Source organism: Anolis carolinensis, chromosome 4 (assembly GCF_035594765.1).
Source record: "Anolis carolinensis isolate JA03-04 chromosome 4, rAnoCar3.1.pri, whole genome shotgun sequence".
NCBI classification, from domain to species: Eukaryota; Metazoa; Chordata; class Lepidosauria; order Squamata; family Dactyloidae; genus Anolis; species Anolis carolinensis.
In genome coordinates this window covers 158,910,770-158,933,503 of record NC_085844.1, presented here as the reverse complement: position 1 = coordinate 158,933,503, position 22,734 = coordinate 158,910,770, and the positions used below count along the sequence as shown (strand labels likewise).

General features: G+C 38.9%; 1 protein-coding gene across 22 annotated transcripts in view; it reads left to right on the top strand.

Annotated features, from left to right (window-relative positions):
* The window catches only part of adgrl2 (adhesion G protein-coupled receptor L2), a 324,023-nt gene that overhangs the window by 97,971 nt on the left and 203,318 nt on the right, over positions 1 to 22,734 (top strand). For all 22 annotated transcript variants that reach the window (XM_062978110.1, XM_062978112.1, XM_008114145.3 and 19 more), the window contains exon 2: positions 17,754 to 17,930. In XM_062978110.1, the coding sequence (XP_062834180.1) occupies positions 17,858 to 17,930 (73 nt within the window). In that variant the 5' untranslated portion in view covers positions 17,754 to 17,857. The remainder of the gene's footprint in view (positions 1 to 17,753; positions 17,931 to 22,734) is intronic.

Genomic DNA, 22,734 nt, shown 5'->3' with positions numbered 1-22,734 from the left:
TTGTGAGAAAGTGCCAAAGATGAAATACATGAGGTCGATCTAAGCCAGTGGTTCTCAACCTGTGGGTCCCCAGATGTTTTGGCCTACAACTCCCAGATATCCCAGCCAGTATACCAGCTTTTAGAATTTTAATACATCCAAAAACTGTGCTTGATATGCAGTGGTTGTCGAATAATTCAAGTGGAGTTTAACCTTTTTCTGCATATAGCAGAGATACTAAAATGTTATCCAGTTATACTTTCAATATTCCTAAAATTGCTTGATTTAATTCAATTTTGGATTGAAGAGAATCTGATTGAGAACTATTTGGATCATGATTTCCTTCATGAAAATACTCTTTTCCTGCTACTGATCTTTCGCTGTAATTACTTTGTTTAGTACAATCTTTCCTTGGTTTCTACATTTAAATCCCCTCAAATGCCTTACCTATTTCTATTCCTTAAACGAGTACATCAGACAATAATTCTGTAGTGCAAACACAAGAGTAAGAGAGATTGTTTTTCAAAAGCCCATATGGTCAGTTCACATCAAAGGTAAAAATCTTAAACAAAGAACTCCTGAGCTGTAAATCAGTTTCTTTTCTAGGACATTAGTTCTAGACTTTGTAGGAAGGGGCAGGCTCCAACCCCACCCCAAGTCTGTACACAGACTCTTTTCTATGTATTTTTGCCCTGACCCTTAGATTTTGTACTATCAAGGGATGGATAACTGCCAGAGGTTAGGGGACTGCCCCCCCGCATCCCTGGTACCTTGGAGGGAGAGATGACTTAAAGAACACATCTTGTTTTCTCCCAGATGCCCCACTGTCTCATAGGGAATGTTATAGTGCAATTTCACTGTGTTTTGGTCCCTGTAGACTGTTTAATGCTCCCCCATTAAGTCATCAAGAAATCAACCTCCATTGGGAAAATCCTTTCTATGGTCTGAAATGGATTGGGGGGATAAATGTGTCAAAATGGGGCTTCTAATTGGTATTGGGGGGGCATTTTGGAACAAAATAAAATTTAAAAAATCAATCATAGTGGGCTCAAAACAATCCTGGCATTACCCACGAGCTGTCCTTTCACCACCCCAATCTAGATTGATGAAACTTCATGTGGAACTCAAAACCGTACTAGATTTATGGCATATCTGTGACTGGCATGAACTTGAAGGAACTGGGGGCAGTGACGGCCGACAGGGAGCTCTGGTGTGGACTGGTCCATGAGGTCACAAAGAGTCGGAAACGACTGTGTGAATGAAGAAAAAGAAGTGATTCTGATATGACTATTGTACAGCTCTGAATTTTGTTGGTACCCTATGTTTTGTCTTTTTGTCTTGTGGCCACTAGAACACGGGATACATCCAAGCAAATGGGATGCATTAATTAATGCTTTAGGACACTTTAAAAACATTATCAAAACCATCTGTCCTTTTGCTGTTACCTGTAATGGAAGGAAAGTCACTGTATTACTCTCATACAGCTTGTGTGTGTGTTGTGGGATTTGGACAGCAGTTCTGCTATTGCCCTCTGCTCATGGAAAGCAATTACTTCTCACCTAGTGCATGTGGGTAAAATTGTAGGATGCACTTAAAGAAAATAGTGGGTAATGTTACATCTTCATATTGGTCCTTTGCTATTTCTAATTATTTTGAGGTAGTGATGATAGAGGGCAGGAGTCTGTGTAAATATACCGTTTTTGTATCTGTGATTTTTGAAGTGTCTTTTTTTTTAATGCTCTAGAAGGAGAACAAGAATAAACTGAATGTACAGCTACGAGAATGAAATAGGGAGAGGTGATTCTTACCCCGCCTGTTTTGTTCTTTTTAAAAAAATGTCATAATTATTATAAAGCTTCCTAAATGCACTGCTCCCCTGCTGTGTAAAGTGGCATGTCTGGAAAATCGCTTTATGTCAGTGACTGGCAGAAGGTACTGCTTTTTCTGCTTGATGATATGCATAGTGGGGTTGGGTGAAAAGCTGGCTTGTAGTTTTGTGCAGCTTCCTCCCATAAGTTAGACTTGCCCCTATGGATTCTCTTGCTTTGTTTTGGTGGTAATTTAAAGATACCACAGTATTGATTTTTTTTAAAGCTAAAGTAGTGTGTCCCAGCCAACATTTTTCTCTTGCTAGCTCTTTCAGATATTATTACCATTAGAGATTAAAATAGCACCATGGCTCACATGTGGGACACTGGAGAGAGAAGAGAGAGAGAGTGAGAGCAGTAGCTTTCACGTTTGTCTACTGAGAGGCGTTCCACTACCTTGAGATAATTAAATGGTCTGTAAAGCATTGGGGGAATAAGGCTTCACGGAAAGCACTCTAATAGTTTATTTTATTTTTTGTTGTTGGTTTTTAATGGGACTAATCTTGGTTCCTTTGGGGCTTTGGGGCTATTGGAATGAGAGTAAGGGGTTGAGGAATTCTCTTTACAGATGTACTAATGGTGCTTTTAAAAGACAAAGAAGAGAGGAGGGGGATTTAGAACGAGACAGAAGACAACATTTAACGATCGCATGTTTACAGTCTAATTAAATATTGGCCTTGTCATAAAAACTGTCTTTCCTTAAAAATGTAAATTATTGCACTGCTCTGATAGTTGTCTGAGATTATGATCGCATTAGGCCTTGGGCCATTTACTCACAAGTTACTCCATTGCTCAAAAATTATTTCAGCAATATCATGTGGGCAAGTGGTTTCAGTACTGTGGTGATGAACGTGTGTACTCCTATGTGGTGAGTTTATTTTTCTTTTGCATAGTTACAGATTTTCATGATTGCTTGTGTGCTTATCAGATATGTTTTATCTCTTGTTACCTCATGATTGCCAAGAAATCTCTGTTGGTGGTATTGATGACCTAATATATGACAGATCTTAGGTCATTATTATTTCAGTTAGTGGTTGTATGTATAGACCAAGAGGGAATTTGAATATTGATTCACTGAATGGCTAGTAACAATGATTTATGAGCTAGGAATTTAGCACAGTGAGCCAAACAGAGTGGCAAGATTATATCTTATGAGCTATCATTGATTTTGTTTCATATTTCACTGCACAGTGATTAGACCGTGATATCACAGATGTGCTCCTCAGAATGCATAGTGAATTATCAACAATGCAAACACATAGTTACCTATATGGGCTTTAAAAATAGCTACTGGCAAAGGGGTGCTTCTCCTCACCTTTATTTTGAAGATGTTTTTGTTGACATAATTATTGGATACTTTTCCCTGAATACCCAGTTGGATTTGAAGTGGCTTTTTAAAATATGTTTTGGAAAAAATATGAAGATCTATCTATGTTTTAAAATGATAAATGCCAGTGGAAAATGGAAGGGGGAGGGCTTTACAAATCATGTCTAAATACTGGTATGCAGCAACAATAAATATATATGCAGCAGTAATAAATCATGCAGTTCATTCATAGCTCACAGACTCTAGCCATATACACTGCACAGGATCTCCTGTTTGATTCCTCCTCTTCTCTACCCAGTCCTTGCACAGTCAGGTAGCATGACAAGTACATACATTTCATTAATAGGGACTTACAAAGGAGAACTATTTGAATCTATAGTAGGTTGAATCCGGGGATCATCAAAAATACGACAGACCTACCTTCCTTACTTGCTTCATCTATAGACTGACTTCTTAGAGGCTTATTCTGTCACCAACAAAAATAATATTGTAAAACATACAATATACACACAGACATTCGGATACAGGTTGCTTTCTCTTTCACTTATGGATAGTGAAAGAATGGTTGGACAAGCTCCATTAGGGGTCTTGTGCAAGCCATGGCTGTTATGAACAAGACCAATGTACATGGCTACAGCTGGTAGTAGCAGCATTGTTCTAATTTTGTGGCAGCATCAACATACTAATGAAATTGTGGATCCCATCCAAATATTAATCATTCCTGACTCTGGTTAGATTTTAAAATCAGGTGGGATTTGGCACCTAGGGTATTTAAATAGGGCTAAATGTTAGTGTAAGCATTTATTTATTTATTAGACTTGTATACCGCTACTCCCAGTTTGGCTTGGAGTGGTTTACAGAAAAGGGACAACAAAGGACCTCATCACAAAGCCCCATGTATTCACCATGCATCGTAGTGAGTCCATGGGCTCCTGGTGGGGAGGCACGTAGAAGCCATTGCTCCAAGCCCCGCATCATGCAACTCCCTTAGCTATCATTGCATGGGGGGAAGCTGTGTTGCCCACCTCCCATCCCCCACCCATTGCTGACAAGGCAACATGGGAAGGCTCCTGCATTGCTGTCACGGTTGTGTGCACCACTTCCTCTTCTCTTTTGGCACAGAGCCTGGCCAGAAGTCCCTGTGTGTTGTCTAATGGGCTCAGAGCTGAAAGTGGAGAACAAGTGGCGAAGGGCAAATCAACCCATGTGCTGAGGTGGAAAGAGACACAGTCAGCTAAGAAATTGTATTGTGATTATTGGTTGCCTCCTATTGTGTTTTTAAACTTCGGTGTTTTCACAATTTGGAATCGTTTTGTGTCCCAGAGAAATAATGTGCAATTATCGCAGTTCCTTTGTGATTAAAAAAGGGCATAGAGAGTATCAGCAGCAAGGCAAAACAGACAAAATGACCAAATCACTGGTGAGTTTTATAGAACTTAAATAGTATGCACAGGTTATCATGCAAGTAGAAGGTGTCAAAAATTGAGGTTCCTACAAACAAAAACAAAAACTACCCCAAAATTGCTCTAGGGTAAAATGTACTTAAAGACTCCTGGTGTTATTCTTAACAGTCTTTATATTAGCAGTGCCATGGTAACTTTAATTTCATTTATTGTTCTTCTAAATCTGGAAAGTTTAAATAGGCTTTCCTTGCATGACCCAGGTAGCCTTACATATTTGGAATGGTGTGGGGAGGATTCGGTTTCGGTGGGGTTGGCTCTAGGCCCACTTAACAGTACAGTTGCAACTTGCAGTCCCGGGAAGTCGAGGCTTTATTTAACCCAATTATTCAGGATGGTTAAACAAACAATGAAGTATGTATAAGCCATAAAGCTGATTTGTTGCCAAAGCAAGTCTTGGTTTTATTTTGTCAGGTGGATGTCGAGGGCCTTGGGCTGGTGACGTTATTTACATCAGGATTTCAGCTGTGAATGGCATGCATGTACCCCCCCCCTTTTTTTTTTTTTTTTGAAACCCTGTCTCCTTGCTCCCCCCTTCTCTGCTCTTCATATGCCAAGAAAAGAAAGGTCAGGAAGCATATCAAGTATGTTAAATTCCTCCTAGTGAGCTACAGAAAGCTTCACGTGACACTTCCAGTTCTGAGCTGTAGGCATGTCTGGTCACAGACCCGTTACATTTGTCTGCTTCTTCTTCTTTAGACACTCCTTTTGCATGTGTTTGCAGACACATTCAAGAGTATTTAGCTAGAAAAAGAAGTCAGCCTAATGAACAAAATAAACTTTTGAAAAGAAAGCACTGAAATTTCTTATAATTTCTGAAAGCAACCTGATTTTACATTCACAGTTCACTTTATTCCTAATGACAGTATCCCGAACCGAAGCAATAATGTGTGTTTTATTTTCAGAGGTAAAAAATTACATTCTTGTATTGCTATGTAGGATCCTTAAAATATATTCTCATGTAGAAGACGACGGCAGATTTGGAGGCCAAAATTAGACTTTTGCATGGTATATAGGCAAGGTCTTATTCCACTATGTGGATAATGGTAAAAAAAACAAACTGAAACCATGTGATACTGGGGAATGGGTGTTGCAAAAATGACAGAAGGAAAACTTGAGCCATATATCAGTCTTTCTCTCTTAAAGAATCCTGTTCTACCCCAAAACACCCCCCCCCCCCACTAATAATGAAAAATGCACATGCTTTCTGTTTCTCTCTTTCAAAATTGCAATTGGGCCCGTTTTGGGATGTTATGTGGTTATGGAACATGCATACTTTATAGCTGTTCATTATTATCTAGCCTACATAAGGTTCGAAAATGAGACCTATTTGTTTTGCAGTTCTGGTGCAAGCCTCGGAGTGTTTAATGAAGAGAATGGTAAACAGCTTCAGATTGTGCCTCTGGTGTCCAAAGTGATCAGCATATTTAACATGCTCAGCATGACTCTAAGATATTACTGCTGATAATAGTTGTAATTGACTTGCAGAATTCTTTTCCCATCCCCCAACCAGAGGGAGTCATCTGGAGGGCAAAACCGTTACTATGTGAAGCACCAAATAATGTTTTTCAGAGTTTTGGAAGTCAGTCAAAATAATACAGAATGGAATGGAACAAAGGTATATGAATAATATGCAATCTACATATTATAGAAGACCTAGGCTGTGTCTTCACTATATAATTAATGCAGTTTGGCACCACTTTAATGCTCGATGCTATGGAATCATGGGAGTTATAGTTTGCTGAGGCACCAGCACTATTTGACAGAGAAAACTGTAACTCCCATGATTCCATAGCACTGAGCTATGACAGTTGTGTTGCCAAACTATTATTTCTACAGTGTAGATGTGCCCTCCGCTTTTGAGTAGATTTGTGGCCATGGTGTGTGGTTGCTTTTTGGGAAAGTAATGGCACTACAAACGTGACAAGTGGGAGAGAGAAGGAGAGAGAGAGAGAGAGAAACAGAGAGATTGACCAGTATAAAAACACTTATTAGTATTATTGAACATGAAGTCCCTAGACGATTCAGGTGATAACAAGATGGGATGAAACTAATATGTTGAAAAAGCAGTTTTGTGCTGGAAAGTATAAAATCTGGTGGAAAATGAGAAAGGCTTTGCTGCACAGGTATGAAAATTGGTAATGTTAATCATCACAATTTTTCCTCATTATTTTTATTTCTCTACTTTGCCTCCCTCCCCCCCAATCCCATTTATTTTCCTCATGGTTGACTATAGTCTCCTGTGCTACTGTGGACAGAGGATAAATTGTAAAGCTGAAAAAGTTTTGTATAGTGTTTTGCTCGTCACGGAGGTAAATTTTCCTTTGTGAATAAACTCTGTTGTAGTGATTAACACTGGATCCAGTCCAGCGGGACTTGAGCTTTCTGATCTCTCTTTCAGCTTATATTTGAGGTACGTGTATATTTATTCCATACTGTACTAGGCATCAGTAAAGCACTGATATATTACTTCAGAGCTCACAGCAGCTGAATGCATAAAAGTTACTTCCTTACTCTAACACTGGGTCACCTTGATCGAGTCTCATACTTATTGTGCTATTCCCTTTCCAGATACTTCATTCCTTCCGTAGAATTCAGAAATGTTTGGTGTTAGAAAATCAAAATTCAAGGTGTTAATTAATGGAAACTGTTGAACACAGACCTAGAGATAACCTCCTTCCCTGGTGGTTTTGAACACAGCAGTGTTTTTAATAGAATGGCAGTCTCTTTGTAGCTGTTGAACCATTTATTATCCTTTTTTTCATGTGAAGAAGCAGGTCTGAGACAGATTACTTGCCAGATCTGCATATACTTCCAAAAAAATGTAGGTGGTACAAATCTTGTGGGATTGCCTCATTCTAAAATGCAGTTGAAGGAATGAATGAATTCACCCCAGCGCTAATAACTCCTTGCACTTTGAAAGCTATCATGTCAGAGAGAATTTGTAATCATGCTGTTTCCCCCTTCACTGAAGAGTGTTACACTAGGTATTTTTCTAATAATAGCAGTTGAGCATGTGTATTATAAATCATCTAGTTTCAAGAAAATCTTATAGTATGTATATGTATTTTTGTGATTGTGTGGATTATCTCTTTAGTTTAACCCCTAGCCATGTTACAACCATATTCCCAAGCAAAGGAGATAAAGGATGGTGAAAAGACTACACGTTTCTTCACTTAGGATAATAAAAAAACAACAATTCTGAGTGCAGAATCTGGATGTAGTGGCTGTCACAGATAGGTCAACATGATCAGTAAGAGTGTACAGAATCGGCTTTTAATATTATTCATTTTGTATTGACATTAGTATTGATTGACTTGTTGATCAAAGTGAACTGAAGATGTATGTCTCTTAGATTTAGAAGGAAAATATTACTTCTTATACTACTATTGTTGTGCTATACTAGACTTTTACTGCCTTGAATGATTGTTTTAATATTTTTGTTTCAATTATGTTTTATTTAAATTATGACTTGTTTAATTAGTTTTTAACATTGATGCTTGTCTTAACTATTCATTTTATGATGTTATATGATATGCTGGGCTTGGCTCCATGTGAGCTGCTTCGAGTCCCCGTTGGGGGAGATGGAGGCAGCATTACAAATAAAGTTGTTGTTGTTGTTGTTGTTACTACGGCGACTACTACTACTATTACTGCTTTCCAGACTTATGGCATGGGTCATGAAGACAGGTGCTTGGAACTGGTTTTATCCATTTCCATTGATATGTAGGGAAACATCTGATCCTCGTATAAGAAGGTGAGAATGCATCCTGGTGATCCTAGTTTCTTTCTCTCCTAGTGTACTGTATGTGTCAGGGTAAATATTGAGATACCCCCTGTCTTTGGACTAATACCCATGTGTGTGCATAACCTTTCCCAATTCCTTCTCATGTGAACTCCAAATCATCATAGGCAATCACTTGTTGCCGATTATGATTGTCTTCAAAGGGTAGAGTCTTGGTGGTGAGTCTGTAAGTGACTGTAGAGATTTATTTTGGATCTGCATGGTCTTTCACAATGAGAACATAGATTTCCAGATAGAAGGCAGTCTTCACAAGGATTTACTTGATACACCTTCCCTTTTGCCTTTATTTGTACCACTTCAAAATCCATAATATTGTTGGTAAGAGCTGATCTCCATTTAGAGACTCGAGGGCCAGTTCACTCCAGTTCTCAGTGCTTATTCCACATTTCAAAGTTTGGTTCCATCTGATGAACTTAGAAGATGTATGCCATGATTTGTTGGGCCATAAATGACCTTTGTGGTATTAAAGAATCCCCGTGTGTTATGGATATCTGCAAAGTGTTTGATTTATTGAGCATTTTTGTCCACCAGATGTTCTCTGGTCCCTCTTCAGACCTCAGCTTTTGCAATAGTGTAGATCTTTTTTAGCAGCAAGATATTTTATGTCTGTCATATTTGGAAGGCTTTCCTTTTATCAATTAAATGTTGGATCTTGTTATCATTCTCATCAAACCATTCTTGATGTTTGTTAGTACGGTGTCCAATGGTTTGTTCACAGGCTGTAATGATAGAAATCTTCAGTTTATTTCAATGTTCCTCAACATTTTAAGGGTGTGCTATGGGTAGATGATCCTTGAATGCTGTTTAGAGAAGGGCTCATTTAGAGGACACAGTGACCAACACAGTCTTCACAGAAAGATGTTTTGATCCAATTGAATGGGTAACTTGATGACCAGCAGTCTCTTATCTGTTGCAGCCTTTGCCTGTACCATATTATCATTTGTCTTCTCTGTAATTGAGGTCTTTGGTCTTCAGATGGTGCTTGGTCAGATTTCTCACCTGTAACCTTGCTGCCATGGGAGACACTTCTTGGAATATATGACAGCTTCATTCACAGGTTCACTGGAACACACAAGCCTCCTCATCACAACAAGGTGACAATCCAGCAAGGAGGGAATTCTAAATACTATGGGTTGGATTGTAAACCCCAGAATTCCTCACCACTGGCTTTACAGTCTAGCAATCATTGGAAGGTCGCAGATGTGCTATTGCCCAGCAGCAGCAGGGTATTTGATGAAGAGAAATGAGAGTAGTAAGGAAATGAGCACTTCCACCTGTCTGTTTTCACCCAGCAGTTATAGCATATGATATAGGTTGCATATTGCAGAGGGGATTGGAAGTGGGGTGTGGTGGAAATGCAGCCATCAAGGGATTGAGTATCCATCAAATGCCACCCCATAAAACTCTGGTAAAGCTTGCGGTTTGGTTGACACAGACTTGAACAGTATCAAAAGTATGAGTGTATGTGAAGCTTGAAGGAGGACTGGTAGTCTTCATATTTTGTGAGAGATGATGTAAGGAATGAAAAGAAGAGATGGGGGAAATAGATTTCTATGAATGAGAATTAAGGGATGCCAACTATTGTTTGCAGGCTAGTTTTAGAAGCCACCCGTTTGCTTTTAAGAAATACCAATTTTTTTAGCCTTGTGTTTTTATTTCTGATTTTAAGCATATGTCTTTTTGAAATATTATTTTCTGATTAATTTCTCAAGGGTGTAAATACTTAGGGCTGGACTCAAGGTACAATTTTGTGAACTTAGAGAAGGTACCAGGATCCAGCAGAGCTTTTCTGTCAGAGGATGTGGGTAAGGAGTCAGCTTTTCTTTTCTTTTGCAGTCCCCTGTGGTTGTTTTCCATTTTTCTCTGAGAGATGCTCCAGAGTTGCCCATCAGGAAAAGATAGGATACTAAAGTGGGAGACAATAGCTGCCCATTGACTACAAATTGTTCTTACTAGGTAATGTTTTGAATCCAGTCTTTATTTGGAAATTAAGAGTCTATGCATGTGGAAAGAATTGTGTGCATGTGTCAAAAGGCTGCTATCGTTATTTTTTCCTAAGATTTTGTTTTAAAGATTTTTTAAAGCTGAGCCTCAGCAAGTTATGTTCCTACTCCCCCCCCCCCCCCCAACAAGTGTAGAAGTGAGGGAATTGAGTTCTTTGTTGCTGGGTAAAGCCTATATGTTTCAAAAATAGGTAACCTGCATACTTGTCTAACCTTTTTGTCTTTAAGTAGGCATGCACAAGAAAAGGCTTTAGATACAACCTTTCGCTTCCCAAGAGGAGATGTTTTTTTGAAGGAGTCCATTCTCTTTCCCAGAGGGAAGGATTTAAGTTACCACTGAAGTTTTCCAGGCAGCTTTGGTTGCACTCTGAAATCTAATCTGCCGTTTGGCTCTAGAGACTGTCTCCCTTCCCCACTGCCAGGCAAAGCTAAATATGATTTTTTGAGGGTCTGAAGGGAAATGGGTTATTTGCACAGAATGGCCTCTTACTGTGATGTACGTTTTCTATTTGCAAAGAGGTAACCTAATATGGCTTTTCCTGCTGGTGTTTGTCTGTTTTGGGTTGTTGTGAGATTCCGGTGACTCTGTCACCTTATCTGTTCAATTACATGGTCTAAAAGGCAGGGCTGTCAGCAACTTCTTTACCCACAAATATGCTCTGACTCCATTTTGTACCTGGCAATCTTTTTGGAAGCTGTGTGTATTTGTATCCACATTGGGTTGGGGTATTTTGTTTGTGTTGTGATGAGCTATATAGTTAGTTCTTTTATATTAGAAAAGAAATGTCTTCTTGGGCATGATGTATTAATGAATAACAATAAAGGCATGAAATTTCATGTTAAAATATTTCTGTATGTGCAATGATAATTATTTAATTATAATTATTTGTTCTAGAACATTATTTATTATAGAAATTTGCTCCAAAAGTTGATTGTAATACAGATGTTTATAAAACACTCATACTGGTTCCATCAATAGCAACTAATTGCATTTCTATTTCAGCTGAACAGGAAGAAATCAAGATAGGATTTCCCCCCTGCCAGCTGTTACATTTCTAATATAGGCTAAATATCCCTTATTGAAAATACCTGGGACCCAAATTGTTCCATATTTTCGAATCCCCCCCCCCCCCAAATGTTTTTTGGATTACTTGTATAAAGATAATATTTTAGAGACGGGACTCAAGTCTAAACACAAAATTCATTTATGCTTCATATAAACCTTATGCACATAGCCTGAAGATAATTTCATTAATAATATTTTACTAGTGTTGTGCAAAGTTTGTTCACATTACATCACCGTCAGAAAGCAAAGGTGTCACTATCTCAGTGGGCAACTCTGGAGCATTTTGATTTTAGAATTCTGTATTATGTATTTATTTATTTATTTATCTCAGTATTTGTATCCCGCTGTTCTCACCCAATAGGGGACTCAGGGCGGCTTACAATAAAAGCACATATATAAAAATAATAGAATACATTACAATCAATTAAAATTAAATAAATTAGACTTCATAAAAATATACTTATAAATATACAAATTGGCACGTTCCGAGTCTAAAAGACTGGGTCTGTCATTGAGTTCTAACACACATAATAATAGTTACTGCTGCTGTTACTGTTTGAAGGCCTGGTCCCACAACCAAGTCTTAACTTTTCTACAAAAAGATAGAATATCCCTGTATAAGGGATATCCAACCTGTATTATGTTGGATGTGAATATATTGGAGTGTGGCATTCCCCAGTTTGTATTTTGTTGGACATAAATTTATTGGACTGTATTATACTTCCGCCAACTGTTACTGGTCCACTGTTCCAGACAAATCCTCCACCAATGTGTCATTGGTGCCAATGTATCACACAGCGTCCAGCCTCAGAATAGATCTTTTCCCTTTGCTACTGTTCTCTCTATTTTGAAAGATGTTGCCCTCATCCCCCTTCGGTGTATTGAATCTTTCCTTCCTCATCCCACTACCTTGCCTGCTTCTTGCAAACGACAGCCTGGCGAGGTGATGTGTGACAGAACACACAGGCTTGTCAGCATCTATCAGCAGGGACCCTTCTTTTCCCCCTCTTGCAGAATGATGTGGGCAGCTAAACAGTCCATCTAGCATTATGTTCGGGAAATCGAAAAAACCCATTAAAACCAAATCTCAGCAAATCTAAAAATCCTTTGAATGGTTTGGGAGTAATCAAAAGGCTGGCTTAATTTTCCATGCAGTCATTAATGTGCCTCAGCCTTGCACTCGAATTATTCTAATGGTTAGGTCAAGTCACACGGCACTTTCTGTAAAGTGTGCGGAATGGTTCAGCAATTATTTTTCAGGTTTGTTGTGACAGATACAGAGTTAATCTACATGTGTGGTGTTCTATATGCGTGCATGAGCCCAGCTTTCTCTGCTTGATGGCTTGACTGGTTTACCTAACTGGGAAATGCCTATTTCAAAAGACTCCCCCCCCCTCCTTCAGCTATAAATGCAACTTGCTTCTTTGCAGACACTGTAGACTTTTCAGTATAGAAAGCCCAGCCCGCTGTGGGTGAAAGACTTCAAGATGTAACATGACTACTCCTTTGTGTCAGCTTCAGGAAACTCCTGCAGCAGCTGACATGCTGCCACTAGATTAACTAGTGATGGATCTTTTCTTTCCCTTCTTTGCTTTTCTTTTTTTAACTTTAGGTACTTATGTTTTTGCTAAAGGGAAGATTGTGTTTTGTTGATCTGCACTGAACTTTCCCCCCATGCCATTAAAAATGCCCCCACTGCCTGCACTATGTGTGTGCATGCCCAAAAGTTGCCTGTTGCCGTATGGGGACCTGATTAATTTTATAGGGTTTTCTTAGTCAAGGTATTTGTTGCCAATCTTATATCCAAGTATTAACCAGGACTGCTTCTGCTTAGCTTCCAAGATCAGACTAGATCTTGTGGCTTAATTTATCCTGCCCTAAAGTAAAGCATTATTTGTGACAGAGTATAAATCCTTTTTCTTCGAGTGCTTGCTCAGAGCTTGTTGGCTCCTGTTTACATATTATAGGGACTGACTGTATTATGGGGCAAGATGGGTCAATAGTAATCTTGTATATTTGTATTAAATCGCTACCTGTTTCTGCTTGTTCCATTCACATGGCCCTGTTTCTGTGTCTGTCCCCTGCTTCTGAAACCGGCACCCATCCGAATGAGCTCTTTCATTTCACTATTCGAATATACAAATGCATTCGGCCCATTGATGGCAATGGGCAGGCTCCCCAGGCTCCCCTTCCGTGCAGTTTTAGGGCTAGAGGGATGAAAATCACCACACGTGGAGGGCATATCTACCACTTTTAGCCCTCCAACTCTTAAAAGGTTAGAGCCATCCCCTGAATTTTAGGGATTTTTTTCTTTCTATAAATAAAATCTTAAAAACATTCCCTCTTTCTCTACTGGCCCTGCCCTTCTTAAAATACCAATGATTCTGAATCGTTTTACTCTCGATCTGCAGAGGAAGTCTGAAGTTAAAGACAAGACTTAAGGTACCACTGATTCTGAGAGGTCTCCTTCTGGATATGCAGAGGAGACCTGAGGTTAAAGAATAAGTAGGCTCCAAGGCAGGCACTGAGGCAGGCAAGAAGCAAAAAGCCCGGCAGGCAGAGCAGCAGCAGCAGCACCACCCAGCAACTAAGAAGGATGCTCTTTGGGGGCATTCACCCCATTAAACGTTCATTTCCTCTTATTGGCCAAAACTGGCTCAGATAACCAGGAAATACTCCCAAGGCTACTCAGGGAGTGCCGCAGCAAAGCAAACATTTTTGTGCTGCTTTCATTTTTGTTTCGCTGCTTCATCTGTGTGAGGAGGGCTCTGCTGTAATTCGAATGAACGACATGGTAAAAAAGCACAGATGAAACATATGAAACAAATACCAGGCCCCACTCTAATAAATAGCCCTTCACCCGAATCCTCATTTGAAGCAGACCTTCAACCATTTGCATGACTGGATTAGCAATATAGTTGACCCTTCATATCCACAGGTTTTCTAGCCGAAGATTCAACCGACTATGGCTCAAAATATTTGGAAAAAATGCATGCATTATGCATGCATGTAGCAAAAATCAATGTACTGTAAAGGCATACCTTGCTGTAGCCTCCCACCATTTCACAGATTCTCAGACTTTCTCTGGAATTCATTTGAGTTGTTCAACATTTTATATAAGAGATACCATTTTGACAGTGCCATTGTATATAAAGGGAATTCAATATCCATGGATTTTGGTATCCATAGAGTCCTGGAGGCAAACCCCAGAAGCAAGACACTGTATGTCTTGCTTCTGGGGTAACTCCTTGAAAGCAGTCTTTCCCACATCACTTACTAGTGGGAATTTGATTCAATACTTTCAGAGCTAGACAGGGCAGCAGGCGCATAATACTTTATAATAACTCACAGATTTATTGTAGGTATTTTACAGAGCCGTGAAGAATCAGCCAGTGGGTATTTAAGAAGGAACATCTCTTTCATTACAAACTTCAAAGTATTTGGGCACATGCATGTGATCATTTTTTCCTCCATCTTTATTTTAATGGCCAATTTATTCCTTTTATGGAATATGTGTTCCGTGATTGTTATTCCATCTTATAGAACAATAACCATGGTAAATTCATTGCAAGGCATTGTGTTACAGTGCAGATAACTGCAATAGGAAGAATACATGTGATGTGGAAGGTTGGTGCTGAGCTGTTAGTGTTGGTCTTAAGGAAATTGTATCAAAACAATATTTATTAGTTGAATTTGCTTTTGAGTTATGTTTTAGAGTGCTTTTTTGAAGTTTCATATGGAAGGATTTCATGGTTTCACAAACTGATGCAGTCTCATCAGGCAATGTACTCCTTATTTAAATTTAGGGTCCTTATGTTTTTAAACGTATTAATGCATTTTAAATTCTATTTAATATGCTTATTTTAATTGTACATTGTTTTTAAGGCATCAAATAGTTGCCTATGTGTAAAGCTGCCTTGAGTCCCCTTCGGGGTTGAGAAAGGCAGGGCATAAATATGGCAAATAAATAAATAAACATCTACACAGAAATCCTACTGGGAAAGGCCTTCATATCTCTGTCTGTCTCCTACCAATCCTACCAACAAGAATGTGCAACTAACAGAATGACTGTTTATAGCAATGAGTGGTTGTTTTTGGCATTCAAGTCCAGAGAATCACATTTAACCTGTAGGCCATAGTGGAAGTAATCTCTAGTAATAGAATTATTGCATGCGGCTTGATTTATAGACACACGCAACAGTAGGGTGGATTTGGCAGGATTCTGTTTTTTTCCTGGCTGCCTGCAGGATTCAGAAAAAGAGCAACTCCAGAGCTTACATTGTTGGTTTGACTCTGCTGTTCTTTGGCAAAGAAGTGAGCAAAACAATGGCCACCAGAGCTGTTTTGTCAGCGGACAACATTGCAAGCATTTTTGTTTGCATTTAGAAAGTTGCATTAGTAGCTTTAACAGTAGAGCTGTTTGAGAGGGAGGTTAAAGTTCGTAGAAATGCAATGTCTGGCCTCCGCTGGTGCTGTAGAAAGCTGTTTGCTTCTTGGTGGAGAGAAGATAAATCGCCACATATCCGTTTTAGTTTGTAGATGGCTTTGGGGGGGGGGGGGGGACGTTCTGCAGTAATATGCATTTGTGTGCAATGTCATCTTGTCATATTAATGACAATTTTGTCTTGTGGAAATGATGGCCCAGTGGTTCATTTTTTAGATAATAGTTCCTCAAGCTCAAGGCAACATGAAAATGATTTACTCCAGAAGCAAAGGTTTGTGCATTTGGTCTGCAATTAATTGTTTGTGGTGTGGACGGACATTTTGTGCATCCCCATATACCCGCTTTTCCATGTTATTCAATCAATCAATACATTTATTGATTAGCCCTTAGGCCATATCACAATACCAAACCAAACGAGAAGGCTTGGTAAGACATGATTACACTCAATGTAGTAAGTTAAAAAGACATTTATAACAATAAAAGGTAAAGATTTCCCCTGATGTTAAGTCCAGTCATGTCTGACTCTGGGGGTTGGTGCTCATCTCCATTTCTAAGCCGAAGAGCCGGCGTTGTCCGTAGACACCTCCAAGGTCATAATAATAATAATAATAATAATAATAATAATAATAATAATAATAATAACAACTTTATTTTTATACCCCGCCCCATCTCCCCGAAGGGACGCGGGGCGGCTTACATGGGGCCTGGCCCGATAAAACAAACAAATAACAGTAACAAAGCAATAAAACAATTATCCCAGTAAAAAACATCAACATCAGTAAAAACAATCATTAAGATCAACAAGCAGGATACAGTATTAAAAACAGGAGACTAAGTGTAGATCCCAGACAAAATGCAGAGTGTTACGAAATGGGGAAAGGAAATTTCACAGTTGAATGGACAATAAAGGTCATGTGGCCGGCATGACTGCATGGAGCGCTGTTAGCGACTCAAGTTGCTCCTGACAAAAAAAAAAGGGTTAGGGTTTATTACAATACGGTAAATAAATATGATAAAACTGAATATATACATGATATTTCCTTACCACCCCTACAATTTACCCCAATCAGCCCCACATATGTGGTTCTCAAATTTATTGTTTTGATTAAATACAGAGATGTTTTATATGTTAGTTTTGGGTCTTGGCCACACATAAAATATTTGTTCTGATCCCAATACATTGTTTTCCATCTTATTGTTACTCTGGCATGTATTAGGGCACCCCATTACATCTTATGGTATAAGCAAAACCTATGTTGTCAGTTGCAAACTGTTTCCATTAAGTCATTGATTATTTGTTTTTTGGCTCCAAAAAGCCCTATCTCCAAAGAAGAGATATTTTGAATTTGGAAGAGAAAAAAAATCTTCATCAATTATAGAAGCTGCCTCAGTAAAAATGATTTAGTTGATTACATTGTTGCTACTCCTTTTTATTTGTCTAAAGAAGTGCGAAGCCATGTAGTACACAAAGGATGGCACTACTGCTGCAAAGTGAAGCAAAGAGACAGTGGAGCGGACACCTCTTGCTTAGTTTTTTTTTGCCATCTGCCCTATTTACTTTATGCAACTGTGGTGGGCTTTCTTTCTGTTGTAACTGGAGTCTTCTAGGAAATCTATGTTCCTTGCTACTTTTCATAGGAATTATTCCAGAATCATTTACAGCTCATTGTTTTCTAGTGGGGAAAACTCTCTTGGGATATTAACCTAAAATTGACAGTTCTTGGTACCAATTTCTCTGCTTGTTTAAAATGCAAGTAATGAACATGAGTTAATGTTTTCTCATTTTCTCTTCTTTCCCCAGTTATGAAGATCAATGATGTAGAACACCCACTTGAATGACCCAGGACATTTATTACTGGAATCTCTAAGGGATAAAAAGAAGATACTTTAAAAGGGGGGTCAATAATGGTGGCTTCTGATTGCAGAATGAAAAGGTTTTGGCTACTTCTTATAGTCAGCTTCCTGCAGTGCACAGAAGGTAAGACATGTTCATATTTAACTTATACGAAATAACTGGAAAAGACAAATGTTAATATTCTTTCATTTCATAAATGATGATCCACATCTGCTCTTCAGTATAATCCGATTAGATTCAACAGTCACCCCTTTCAGAATGGGGTTGCAACTTGGGCAGATATTTGCAGTACATTCCATTGCACTATATCTTCCATTTTATTGTGTTTAATGCTCATCAGATCACATCAGGTGCCCTTCCACCATTCATTTTGAGCAGTGGTTCTAAACCTGTGGGTCCGCAGATGTTTTGTCCTTCAGCTGGTAAATAGGATTTGTAGGCCAAAGCACCTGGGGACCCACAGGTTGAGAACCACTGGTTTTGGACCTACTATTTCCTCTCTGTTCATGGATATCTTTTAAATAATATAGAAGTATAATTTTAAGATCAGAATTTTGTGGTTCAAATCATGAGCTGCTCAGGGGAAGAATTATTTTCCACATTTTTGTTTTTTTTTCTTTATTAAGTGTTTGTTGTACAAAAAGAAATCTTCTTTTTAGATACAAAAGTACTTCCTGTAAAAAAGCAGACAGCTTGTTTTTTTAATGATTAATTGAAACATGACAGTGGCACATCAAGTCTGCCAAATGGAATACCAGGGTGCCTCTACTTGAGTGGCAGGTGGTTTATTTTGGACACCTCTTCTTTAGCTCAACTCATTACTGCTGTCCTTGAATATTAGCATGGAAGTTATATAAACACAAGACACAGGGGCTTTAAATATGTATGATTCTATGGATGAGAGTGCAGTTGTGGCAAATTGCGCTTTTACTGGTGACAATGTGGCATGTTGTTAGTGAAGAATCACCATTTCAGGACTTGGCAAGTGGGGCTCAAAGTGGGTCACCATAAACTTATATTTGACTCTTTTGATTTTTTTTTACCTATCATTAAATTAAATACCCAAGGCTAGACTTAAATTAGAAAAGAAGAAAGGAACAAGTTTTCCCCATTGTTTTAGAGCAAAATTGTTCAGTTTTACTTATATCAGAGAACTAGTCATTTGTGTCAATGTGTTTCCCTTATCGGCATAATGTCCTTCACAGCACTGCCACAGCGTTATACTGGCACAGCAGTTTGATGGCATAGATCACCAAGAAATGCTGCTCTCTAGCCTCCATTATTTCCTTACAACCATCACTGAACTGAGTAGCTCCATGGCAGCAATACCTGATGAATTCTATAAGGATGTTCTCAGTGATTGCTACCAAGCCATACTTTTCCAGAAAAGCTTGCTCCTTGTTATCCTTTTCAATCCTTGAGAAAAGATTTTATTCAGACAAGTCTTTTGGAAATTTGAAGGCTTTAAATAGCTTTTTAAATAAGTTTCATGAGCTTTTAAACTTGTTGTTAGTCTGGCTGCACTTTATTTGATAATGAGACTCCGTGCATTTTATTATTGTAACATGTTGTATTCTTCCATTCCTGCCTTTAAAAAATCTTTTTGGGAGATCCCTTGAGTTCTAGTTTTGAGAGGATGGTGGAATAGGAATCAGACACACAGCCCCGAGGGGCTCAAGTACTAGCTAAATAAGAATCATTGAGTAAAATCCCCAAAAACATCACCTATGCAAATCATGGATGCTACACAGGTCCTAGCCCTTACAATGCAAGGCAGTTACACTCCTCTTAGTATACTTTCCTACAAAATCTTTGTTGCTGTTGTTGTTGTTGTTGTTGTTTGCCTTCAAGCCATTTCCATTGGGGGTTTTCTGACAAGACTAATTCATTAGGGGTTTGCTTTGCTCTTCTCTTTAGATATTTAGTACTAAAAATTAAAGCACAGTTTTAAGCAGTGCTGAGTATGGATCAGAAAAACCTGAATTACAGCCCCTCTCGGTCTCTGTTAACTAAAGCAGCCCACAAAGTTGTTGCAAAGCTAAATTGAAATAGCTTTCACCAAAAGCTTGGAGGAAGAACCGGATAACTAATGATAGTTGTATCAAACACAGCTTTGGGAATTATATGGCACATCAGCTGTTCCTGATCGGCACCTTGTAGTAGTAAGGGATGATAGGAGTTGCCATTCAGCAAGATCTGTAGGGCCCCACAATTCTCCCATGTGATGTACCAATCTCATTTGATGCGTATACTTCCAGAAATCCTACTAAATTTATTAGGTCCCGCTCCCAAGTCAGTATGCCTGAGTTTCTAGTCTGAAGCATTGCTGGCATTGTTGAGTACTTCAGTTCTTAGATACTGTGCCTTAAGACAACAGGTATGAACGAAAAATGTGTAAATCAATTCCCATAGTCCCTTTCAGTTAGTAATTCTCCTGCAATTACAAAGGCTGTGTACTCACTGTTCTACATTTGAAATCCCAGCTTTACTTTCACAATAATAAGAAGGAACCATATCTGGGAATGTTGTTGTATTCCTAGTTCCATGAATGAGGTGTTAACCCTTACAAAAAAGTTAAGAATCCAGATTGTAAGTCATTTATTTCCAGAAAAAACACTCACTTCTTAGAGAATGCTGAACAATAAACACAACTGCTTACTTCTATAAACATGCTCCTAAAAGATATTATAATAGTTATCTAATCAGTTTAATCTTGCCTGTGTTCTAACACATTGCTCATGGCCTTGAATGAGAAAAAATGTGTTGTAGGAATTCCAATTTAGATTTCACAGAATGTAGATCAGAAGGCTCTCTTGGGGGGTATTACCCTTTGAAAACCTAGTTTGCCTGACCAACTTTAAAGACACTTCTCTCTCCTGCCTCCATCCAACTGAAATTATTCAGTATTGAAAGCCAATGTAATGGTTTCATTAAATAGTAATTTGGGATTTCTAAAAGATTAATATATACATGTGTTCTGGGTGGCCTTTCTGTCTCTGGTAGTGAATGAAATTTTATTTCCACTGTATATGTGTGAAATGATGTCATATGCTGCCAATTTTGCAAAGTAAGGAAGTTAAAAGCTAATTATGTCTTTAAGTTCCTTTGTGCAACCACTAGCTACATTAAATAATTACTGTATGTCCTACTTGAAAGCATAGTTGTTTACTGAAAAGGAAACACATTTAAAATACTACAGGTGCTTTATCATCTTTGTATCAGATGTATTACACCAGATCAGATTATTTATATGCTTTCGGAACAAAAACATAGGAAATAGTCTTTTTGTTGCTGAATCGTTCCTTTTCCCCAGTCCAAGACTCAAGGTGTCTCACAACAGTTAAAACAACCATAGCTAAAAAAAGTATCTCAAATAAAGGTTAAAAAGGTAATTCATCAATAAAATTAAAACCAAGTAAAAACATAATCATTGAGGAAACAAACAAATAGACAATAAACCAGATTTTGCAAGGCCTGTTTGCCCACAGCAGTCAGTCTTCAAAGATTTACCATAAGAAATACACATGAAGCAACGGTATTCTCTTGAATTGTTGTTTGGTGAGGCAGCTTCACTCTTTGGCAGAGAAGGCTAAAGTACTTGTAAAACAACAACACATAGAATCACAGAATCATAAAATCGTAGAGTTGAAAGAGACCTCATGGGCTATCCAGTCCAACCCCCTGCAAGAAGCAGGAAAATCTCATTCAAAGCACCCCCGACAGGTGGCCATCCAGCCTCTGCTTAAAAGCCTCCAAAGAAGGAGCCTCCACCATTGTCCGGGGCAGAGAGTTCCACTGCCGAACAGCTCTCACAGTGAGGAAGTTCTTCCTGACGTTCAGTTGGAATCTCCTTTCCTCTAATTTGAAACCATTGTTCCATGTTCTAGTCTGCAGGGCAGCAGCAAACAAGCTTGCTCCCTCCTCTCTATGACATGCCCTCACATATTTGTACATGGCTATCATGTCTCCTCTCAGCCTTCTCTTCTGCAGGCTAAACATACCCAGTTCTTTAAGCCGCTTCTCATAGGGCTTGTTCTCCAGACCCTTGGTCATTTTAGTTGCCCTCCTCTGGACAGCTTGTCAACATCTGCGGTGCCCAGAATTGGACACAGTATTCCAGGTGTGGTCTGACCAAGGCAGAATAGAGGGGGAGCATGACTTCCCTGGATCTAGATGCTATACTCCTATTTATGCAAGCCAAAATCCCATTGGCTTTTTTTGCCGCTGCATCACATTGTAGGCTCATGTTTACCTTGTTGTCCACAAGAACTCCAAGGTCTTTTTCACATATACTGCTGTCGAGCCAGGCATCGTCCCCCATTCTGTATCTTTGCATTTCATTTTTTTCTGCCTAAGTGAAGTATCTTGCATTTGTCCCTGTTGAACTTCATTTTGTTAGTTTAGGCCCATCTCTCTAATTTGTCAAGATCGTTTTGAATTCTGCTCCTGTCTTCTGGAGTGTTAGCTATCCCTCCCAGTTTGTTGTCGTCTGCAGACTTGATGATCGTGCCTTCTAACCCTTCGTCTAAGTCGTTAATAAAGATGTTGAACAGAACCGGCCCCAGGACGGAACCCTGTGGCACTCCACTTGTGACTTCTTTCCATGATGAAGAAGATGCATTGGTGAGCACCCTTTGGGTTCATTCGCTTAACCAATTACAGATCCACCTAACTATAGTTTTGCCTAGCCCACATTTGACTAGCTTGTTTGTCAGAAGGCCTTACTGAAATCCAAATTGGCTACATTTGGCATTCCCCGCATCTACCCAGCATGTAACTCTATCGAAAACAGAGATCAGATTAGTCTGGCATGATTTGTTTTTGGTAAATCTGTGTTGACTATTAGCAATTACCGCATCCTATGATGCCATAGCATTGAGCCATGGCAGTTAAACTAGTGTCAAGCAGCATTAATTCTACAGTGTAT